This window comes from Pterocles gutturalis, unplaced genomic scaffold (genome assembly GCF_000699245.1).
Source record: "Pterocles gutturalis isolate BGI_N339 unplaced genomic scaffold, ASM69924v1 scaffold30772, whole genome shotgun sequence".
In the NCBI taxonomy this organism is placed as follows: Eukaryota; Metazoa; Chordata; class Aves; order Pterocliformes; family Pteroclidae; genus Pterocles; species Pterocles gutturalis.
The window spans coordinates 4,623-14,037 of NW_010116402.1; the positions used below are offsets into that span (position 1 = coordinate 4,623).

Here is a 9,415-nt window from a genome sequence, read left to right on the forward strand (position 1 = left end):
TATTTGCCAATTGTCAAATGTTCAGAGATCGAGTTGAAAACTGTCAGTGCTGGGGAAAAAAAAATCTAACAAATGTCCCTCTTACCAAGAAAAAGCTGTTGACCTTATTAAAAGAAGCATGTAAATACTCTTGAATCTTCCAGAAACCCAGTCTACTAATGTAGAGTCATCTAGGTCCATTTTGAAATCATCTTTGTTTCCATTTCTCTGAAGTCCATGCATACAGTATTTGTCATGATGTGATGATACTTGACTAGTGTCATATAATTCTGATTGTCACTTTGGTTTTGCCCTTCTCCTGCAACCTCATTATTGCTAAAAGATTTAAAAGCTTTTGGTCGTTTGTCATGATTTTCTGGTTGCACTGATTACTTCCTGGCCCCCCAAGAGGAAAGATCCCATGCTATTCAAGTATCACACTGGTTCAGACTTTAAATCGGCTTCTAAACTAATGTTAAGCAAGATGGTAGTCAGAAGCCAATTATTTTAAGGCCTCATGAAGGAAGGATTTGCTATGCCTTATCTTTCTGAGCTGTAGTAATTCTGCATTATGTTCCTGGCATTAGATCAGCTACTGCAGGGTCCTGGACCAGTGTAATCTTCAATACCTCTAGTTATCTCCTCATTACTTTTTTTCTTATGCTGTGGCAAACCAATCGCTGCTCTCTTTATCCTCTTTTAAAGCATATAATAAAAGAATTAAACAAATTGCCCATCTCCCAAGCTGGTGTAACTTCAGTGATGTTAACGTAGTACTATAGGATCTAATTAAACTCACTAACTTTCAGACTCCACATCATAGTTAATAAAACTGAGACAGTAGTTAAAAAGAAAAAAGTTCTGACAAGGATTTATTAATTTCTGTTTGTGAACAAATGTGTCTGACAGTTGGACGATGAGATTGCCATATTCTGTACAGAGAGGTTTTTTTCTAGAAGTCTTCTTTTCACTGTGTTGACAGAACCTGCAGTATAGAAGTTCAGTAGTGGGTGTCAGTTCACAGACTCTAAGCCAGTTACAAAGATGGCTGCATGCCCAGATGAGATGAAGGTTCAGACTTTCTTGCTACTGTTCCTGTATGTTCGATCTTGCTGAAAATCAAGCTGTCTGACACCTGGCACAGGAGGGAGACACTAGGTGTTACCTTCCTGTCTTAAGCTGGCTAGGAAGTTTTATTACCAAAAAGTAAAGGAAAAAAAAAATCTCAAAAAGCTATTTCAAGCTAAAAGCTGGAAGGAAAGAAGCTAGTCAAGCTGAGCCTTCTGTGCCTTTTTTTTTTCTGTCCACGCTGAAGGTCGAGAAAAGTCTCCTTTAAAGGAAAAGAACCTCTATACTTTAACTGGGGGAAAACGGCAGTTCTGTGGTTACTTTAAAAATGCTGCTTTTTGACAGGTGGGCAGATATGGACTGTAAGTTGCATTTTGTGCAGAACACTTGCAAATGGGCAGATATTGTCTGTGAATGGCATTTTGTGCAGAACACTTATTTTTCAAACCTTTAAATACTGATTTATGTATATAAGAAAGACATATAAAATCTCTCAATATTTTTTCCAAGCCTTAATTTCCTCATCCACTGGCAAAAAAATAAATATTAAAGTTTTCTAATCTTCACTTGAATTGTCAAATTCCTCCCAGTCTGATACACTCATAACTTCAGATGGAAAGTCAAGGTGATACTTCACGCGGTCTGCATGCCATTCTGAGAACCATTTCTCTGTTTCCATCAAAATAGCCCTGGGCAAAGTGAGGACGCAGGCAGCCATCCCTGAAATATCATCCTCCAACTGAGGTCCTTCCTCCCAACAGTCTCTCTCTGCATCATAAATGTGGACATAGTCCATGCGGATTCCTCTGTTGTGGGATCTGCCTCCCAAGACATAGATCCTGTTGTCTAAGACTGCAATACCTGGCTCTCCATGTCCTGCAGGAAGTGGACATACATTTGTCCACTGATCAGTGCTTGGCCTGTAGCAGGCAACCTGTAAAAAAAAGAGATTAGCCAAAATCAAACTTGTATCTTAGTGACAGAGCCTAGCCATATGGCAAAATATTTAGGAAGCCATGCTATATCATCAGTCTTTTGACAGGGTGTTGATGATGGAGAGAGCATATCAGTATGTAGTAGCAGTACAGTACTCATCAGGAAACTGTGCATAGTTGCCATATAGCTATGAATCACAACTTCTGACCCTGCTGCTGGGGTAAGAGCTGTATGTCATTCAAAAAACATATACAAAAGCGACAGAGATGGGGACAGATGCTAATATAAGCTCAGACATAATGCATCTGTTTGCATTAGGAAAAATGTGCTGGAACATACAAATACGACAAATCTGCTAAGCTGTCTCTGCACCGTATGCTGGGAAGTTTTAGATTTCATTGGGTACCTCTTTGGCTAACCGCTTTTATTTGTAAGCACCTTTTTATCATTCAGATACACTTTTCATTTAGATTTAATTCTGCCATCTTAATTGGCTTTATAACAGCAGTTACTTTTTGTGTCTTCTCTTGCAGTTCTAGAAGGTGGAATAAGACTCAAGAGAATCCTCTCCAGCCATCACTTACCATCAGGTACTGTACATTTAATTGCATTATACAATGGCCATCCAACATATCCTTAACAACTCTGTCCTGCAATTACACAGTAGTAATTTGAAGATCTTCAACTTAGAAAAAATGCATGTGAGAAGACAATGTAAAGTAAATTTACTTAATGTGCTACTTATTGTGTATGTGCATGCCAGTGAATGTTATCCATCAAAGATGTTTTAAAATCGATAAGAATTCCACGTGCTAGAGCTTTAATGCTTTGTGGGTTAGACTGGATTCAAGACAGACAACAGTAAGTCATTGCAAGTTCTGCAATTGAGCAGGGGAGAGCTGGTGCAGTACCTGTTGCTGGGCAGAGAGTTTTATTTGCATGCTTAGTAGGAGAAAGACATTACGTCAGAGTGCAAGCATCCATAAGAAACAGACTCTTCCAAGAAAGACGTGGTATGACATGTTCTCACCTGGTGAACATCCCTTCTGTAGCCAGAGTCATTGTTGCTTCCTCCAATTACATAGAGCTTTCCTAGCAGTGCAGCCATCCCATGCCAAGCACGTCTCACTGGACCATCTGCTAAAATGTCCCAGCGGTCAGTCTTTGGGTCATAACATTGTAGCTCCTTCAAATAGTCTTCTCCTCTCCTCCCACAAGTAATGTACATCTTCCCATCCAGTGCTGCTCCAGCATGTGCATAGACCTGTAGCACCACACAGGAAAGCAAATGGTTGAGGTCTGGATTTATGTATTTTTCCAGTTTCAAAGTATGGAGTAGACATTAAGGGGGTGACATTCTTCATGAGTTATGCAGATATCAAAATCTGGAAGGATTTTCTTATAGACAATTCCTTTCTAGGTGATTAAGCTGTGTGTGAATTTCTGAATGAAATACACTAGAATTTTTAAAACTTCCAGAACTGCAGTGGGTTCTCATTTTTATTGTTAGAAGATCATTCATACTATTACTTTTCTCCCTAGTCTACTTGGAAGTCTGTCTGTTGGAGATTTTTTTCGTACACAAGCAATGTTATCAAGAATGCAAGATATCCTACTTAGTAGTATTCAGTTGGATCTTAAGCTTTTTATGTTCCCAGCATTGACACGCATTTATTATTTGCGACCCCATACAAACAGTTTATCCTTTTCTGCCTTTGCATCCCTTTTGTAAAACAGCAGTAATATTTATGTTTCTAAGGTGTCCTGAGATTCTCAATTGAGAGGCATTATGAAGTCACAAATATTATTTTGTGCTAGTCACTAGACTCAAAGCTTTTAAAAGGTGTAGTAGAAATCAGCATAGTTCCTTGAAGATTACTTAGGATTTTCGTTTTCTTCCCTAACCAAGATTCATCAAGCAGTTGTTTGTATTTATTTTCCTTCTTTGCATAACTTTTAACCTGAAAGTGGAAATTCTTGCCTTTTTAAGCTATATTAGAACTTGGAATGAACTTTTCCACTTTTCCCCAGTTCCCATGTCACTGCACTATTTCCTGGTTCCTGAGGTCATGACTGCTAGTTTGGCAATTGCTGTTCTAGAAGGATAACAGTACTGATGACAAAAGGTAGCTATTCACTCACATATTTCAAGTGAATAATGGTCTTACATTAGCCAAAATGTGGTTCTGCATCACATAAGCTATTGTCACCAGAACGTGTTACCCAATCTCAGTTCTGTGTCCAGGAACTAAGTAGTCTATAGAAACTGATGTACCTTCTTATTGGGGCCTGATCGCTTCTGACCAAGAGTAAAGCATGTTGTCAGGAGCATGAGAAGCTTCTGCTACTGTGGCTCATACTTTACCTGCCTGGGAGGAATGTGAACTTCTTGTTCCCAGAGGTTGTGTTCAATTTTAAATGGTTTTAAGGATTAACACATAAAAGTACAGGGGAAAACACCAAGAAAACAGGAAAAATAAGCATTTAACCTCAAAATGGAATTTACATATACTATTATTATTCTTTCTTTATATTAATTTATCCCATATACAGTCTACTGTTTCCCATCTGAATATCAGCAAATTTAAAGCTACACATGAGAAAAGCATCTAAAAAGATGAAATCAGGAACTGGTGAACTATAGTAGTGTGTGTGGCTAATGCACTCCTTACCTCCTTCTTCAGAGGTGCCACATATTCCCAAGTGTTGCTTTTAGGGTCATACCTCTCCACCTCCCTCAGGTCTTCATGGTAATCTCTGCCTGCGACAGCATATATATAGTTGTCCACAACACAAACACTGAGGTCAGCATGCTCTTGCTGTAGGGACTGGATCTGGAACCATTTGTTGTGTCGCGGGTCATACCTTGTAAAAGAATGGGATCAAAGAATATTCCTACAGCCACAGAATCATTGCTGGAATACCAGACAGCACCACAGATGTGGGTTACTGTACTGTCTTTGGATGAAATTGAGCTCAGCTGTGAGTGGAGTGAAATTTGGCCTTGTCAGCATTTTATTATTAGCAAAGTTGTTTAAGTCTATTTTTAGAAGATGTACTGTAGCTGATACAATCATGCTATAAAAGTTAGGTTTTCCATTATCTTATACACTGCTGTCAGGTTATATATCAAAATCTCTGCTTGCACAAAGCCATTCTACAAGGTAAAAGTCTAAAAATAGCACAATGACTGAATCTGGAGCTTCAAGAGGCAAAGAAGGGCATAAATATGTGGCAGGTTCTTTGATGTTTTTTTCCCCAAATATCTGCTGCTCAAAGTGAACCTCATGATTAATTTCCAGATTAAAATATCTATGTGGTCTGGAAATTTTAGTTACAGAGAAAACTGGTTGTGAAATGAAACTACACATGACATAAAATAAAGGCAACTCAGCTAAAACTAGGAAAAATGACCACATTATAAAGATAGAAGGGTTTATAACTGGTTTTCCAATTTAATAGGCAATATGATCTAAAACTAATCTTTCCTCCTGCTCTTTTCCCTGCCACAGAAGCATATAAGACGACCCTGTAATGCTGCTATTGTGCACACAAATTCTTGATAATCAACCAGTAATAGAATTTTACTTAAAAATCCTTTTTGGTTGCTAAAAGCCTCTGTACTGGGACCAAAACTACACATGGAGTATTTACAGAAAATCCTAGTTCAAGAGCATCTAGACAGTCTAGGATTCTAGGGAATCCTAATTCACTGCTGCTTCCCACACCTTTAATAGTTCCTCCCTCCAACAGGGCAGAAAGTAGCACACGTAATACTCTTGCATGAGTAGCTGAACAGGCTTGGCTTTGTCCCATAAGCAGTGCTGGAAGCTTCCTGTTTACTATAAGGCTCGTTTCTTTATTTCTTGTTTTCTTTCAGTGAGGCCTGTGCTCAGTTCCTCATCTTTTGGCTCGCAAGCATACAGACTGCACTGCTGGCTTACTGACTCAGAGATGGACAACAGGGTGGTAAGAAAAATAATAGCAGGATTATCCTTATCTTACCTCCAACACCTTGACTCTGCTCGAAAACCACTTACATTGTTGTCTCCACCAATTAAATATACAAAATTATTGAGAACAGCAATCCCCTGGTTGGACATTCTGGGGGCTAGTGCAGCTGTAAAGTGCCTCCACTCTCCCAACAAGGGGTTGAGATACTTGGCTTGATCACTGAGGACAATGGATGGAGTAGAATGCATCCCTCCAAATCCCACTACACACTGGAACTCTGATCTCAGCTGTGTCTGGGAGCTCTGAAGCATTGGCTGAAGACATTCATTCTTGTGGTACATTAATGCATCTGCGACTGTATCTTTTAAAGGACATGGACTTAATTTGTCATGAAGCCTTTGCAGGATCTGGGGTTCCATCAGAGGAAAACGAACTGTCTCAAGTAGCTTAAGGGGCTCCATCAGGGAGACCTGATCTGTCTCCAGTTGCTCTGGAGAATAGTGATAAAAAAGTGCTCCATCATAAACTTCAAACTCATAGTTAACCTCCAAACGGTTGCTGCTGAGAAGGGAGTAAACCTTCTGCAAGGGTAGCTGTCGGTACACCTGTGTCCTTGAGAAAGCTGCAAAGTTCTTCAAAATGTAGGAGTCCAGCTGATCACTCAAATGTCTCAAGTCATAATGGTCAGCTAGTCTGTAAACGTCGAGGATGTTCTCTTCGTCTACCCAGGACATGAGAAAATCACAACAGAACTTAATGACTTCTGGAATCTGCAAGAGAGAGATATTTATTCATTCCAGACACCACTTGCCTCACACTTGAGACAGGTGACAGAAGCCTAAGCCTGGGGTGACTGTAAGAAAGTTGTCCACAAGATGACAGCTCTCCTCACAGTCTGACCACCATGTTCACTTGTGCCCAATTCACCTTTCTTCAGAGAAAAATAACTCAACGTGGGTATGTAGATTAATATGATATAGATCTAGCCACACTATACTACAAGTCTATGAGTCAAGAGCACAGGAAGCCATTTGAAAGGAAAATTAATATTTAGTTTTATCTCCTGAATACAATTTGAAGTTGTATCTGGCAGGAAGGACTACTGGCAAATAAAGAACTAATTGCTGTCCAAGAGCCCCTCTGCTAACAAAGTGGTGCTAAGTGTGCAGAAACCAACCAAAGCAAGCACTCAGAAAGTTTAAGATTTAGTACCAAAGCCTTGAGCAGTGGTTAGCTGCAGGGGAAATTAGAGAAAAAAACCCCTTGTTTTAGAGGCCCATGAACTCTGCACTAAGTGCAGAAACCATAGTGGTAGGATTTCCTGTAGTGACAGGGTCAGGGAAGGTTACATGCCTGTGGACTCCATCTGGGGAAGATCTTGGCAGGCTTGAGCAGCACAACAATTTCTGAGCAGCAAGCCCTGTCCTTTTGCATAGGCCAAAGGTATTCTACTGTAGGGAAGCTTTCATAAGGAGGTCAGTGGAAGTGAGTGCTGTATAAAATAGTCCTCTAGATTAAATGTTAAATTTTTATAAGTAATAAAATCATTGGCACAATGATGATCATGATGTGGATGCACTCATTCATTGTTCCTCCCCTTCCGTAGTTAGTTCCAGTGGATATAGCATCCCAAATAAATTCTTCTCACCAGACCCATGCTCTTTTTCACCCCCTAACCCTCCATCTAACCAGATATCCAAGTTTTCTTTTTTTTTTTCATTGTTGCTTTTGTTTCTTGCTTCTTTTTTGTCACATCTCCCAGTACCTCACCTGAAGCTGACAGGCTGCAGCTAAGGTTTCCTGTACACTGTTCACACTGAGTTCCAGCTCAGAAGTGTAAATGAAGTTCAAGATTTTACACATTGCATTGTAGGAGATTCCATGAATATGAACTTCTTCTTGTTCCATCTCTCTCAGTCCTCCTGCAAACATTCCTCTGTAAAAAAGACAGCATATGATGTGGTAGATTTGCACTGAAATTATTTTCAGTTTGCTTATCTTATATCATCCTGGGAACATAAAAGATATTCATAAAGGTAAAAACCTATCCAGACACTTTTATGGGATTACCTCTTCTCTAAGCCAATGACACAAAGAGCACAGGCCTTTAGGACCTTCATTCTGCAGGAAAATGGTAGGGGCCATCTGAAAGGTATGATTCACAGCTGAAGGACTTAAATACAGACCCAGTATATACGGATAGTAAATGGGAAGAGGCAGATACTGTGGCTGCTGAGTAAAAGGAAAAACAGAGGAACTTGGGACTGTAGGCATTTTTTCTAAGCTAGAGCAGTTCTTCCTCCAGTTAGAAGTTTGTCTGGATTGCCTTGGGATTTGTTTGTTTTAGTCAAATTGACCAGAGGAGTGCCTGACAGTGAGGCACACTATAGGCACGTAACAGAGGTGTGACCCACTTCCAGTGACTTTTGATCACCACAATGGGCAAAGTCTTACAATGCTAAGGATATATCTCTCCTCTTTATATACCTCTAAGTACCACAGGCAGTAAATTTAGTGAATGTAAGCTCAGTGTGCAGTAACGAGCTTTATGTCTGTAGATATAGAGAGATTATAAAGCCATACTGAGTATTTTGAAACACATTCCGCTCCATCTTATGGATCTAATTTTACAGTTAGTTTAGAAGCAGTGTGCCAAGACAGAAGATTTGGATGTTGCAGGTTTGAGTAACATTCAAACACATGCTTGTTACTGCTGTACTGAAGTATACCTGAAATAGTCACAGGATGCAGCTAGAAGTATGCGATGAGCCTCAATAGGTTTCTCTTCTACTATAAGAACTACATCGAAGAGGATGCTGCTGTCTCGGAGAGATACCAAGCCACTGAGCAAGGCCTGAGAGTGCTCTGCACTGCGGTATGTGTTGCTGGTGCGCTGCTGAAGAGAGGGCTCGAGTTGAGCTTTGTGTGGCTGAGTCAGCTCCTGATCCTCCGCCATCCCAGGCAGAAATGTTCAGCCAACAGCTGTAGCAGAATGAAATCTGTGAGACAACAGAATCAGCAAAAGTTTGTGCCTTTTGCTTTACAAATGGTCCTCTGACCCCTGCCTGTCACAGTAAATAAATCAAACCAACTCTTCAGTCAATGGAGAGACAGTTCTACCCTGAAGAAACTATTCTGAATGATGATACTGGAAATAGACAGGTGTATGTCAGCACACCAAACTGGCAGAACATGGTGTTTCAAACAAGTACTCTGACTCTTGGGTTTTCAGTGCAAGAGTCAGAGTACATAGCATGTGGGGATATTTTTTTTTTCTTAGCAAGAGTTTCACTTCCCAACCCCTTACCAGAACCCCTCGTTTCCTTTGCATTTCTGCATAATTTATAACAAAGAACAAAAGTGACATATTGTTTGCCAAATTCCAAGTTACCTAATATCCTCAGATAACTTTGCTGCAATATAAATTGCACCTTCACTCCTTCTCTTGATATTTTACCCCAAAATCTGGAAGCTCTCC

The 9,415-nt window shown here is 40.0% G+C and overlaps 1 protein-coding gene across 1 annotated transcript; it reads right to left on the reverse strand.

The window, feature by feature from the left end:
- Nucleotides 1-1,335: 1,335 nt before the first annotated feature.
- Nucleotides 1,336-8,937, reverse strand: KLHL22 (kelch-like family member 22). The gene is made up of 6 exons (XM_010075501.1): nucleotides 8,667-8,937; nucleotides 7,708-7,873; nucleotides 5,989-6,707; nucleotides 4,656-4,848; nucleotides 3,014-3,247; nucleotides 1,336-1,981 (listed from the first exon to the last, which is right to left on the reverse strand). The coding sequence occupies exons 1-6, from the start codon at nucleotides 8,891-8,893 to the stop codon at nucleotides 1,604-1,606; spliced, it is 1,917 nt and encodes a 638-aa protein (XP_010073803.1). The 5' UTR covers nucleotides 8,894-8,937; the 3' UTR covers nucleotides 1,336-1,603.
- Between the last annotated feature and the right edge of the window lie 478 nt (nucleotides 8,938-9,415).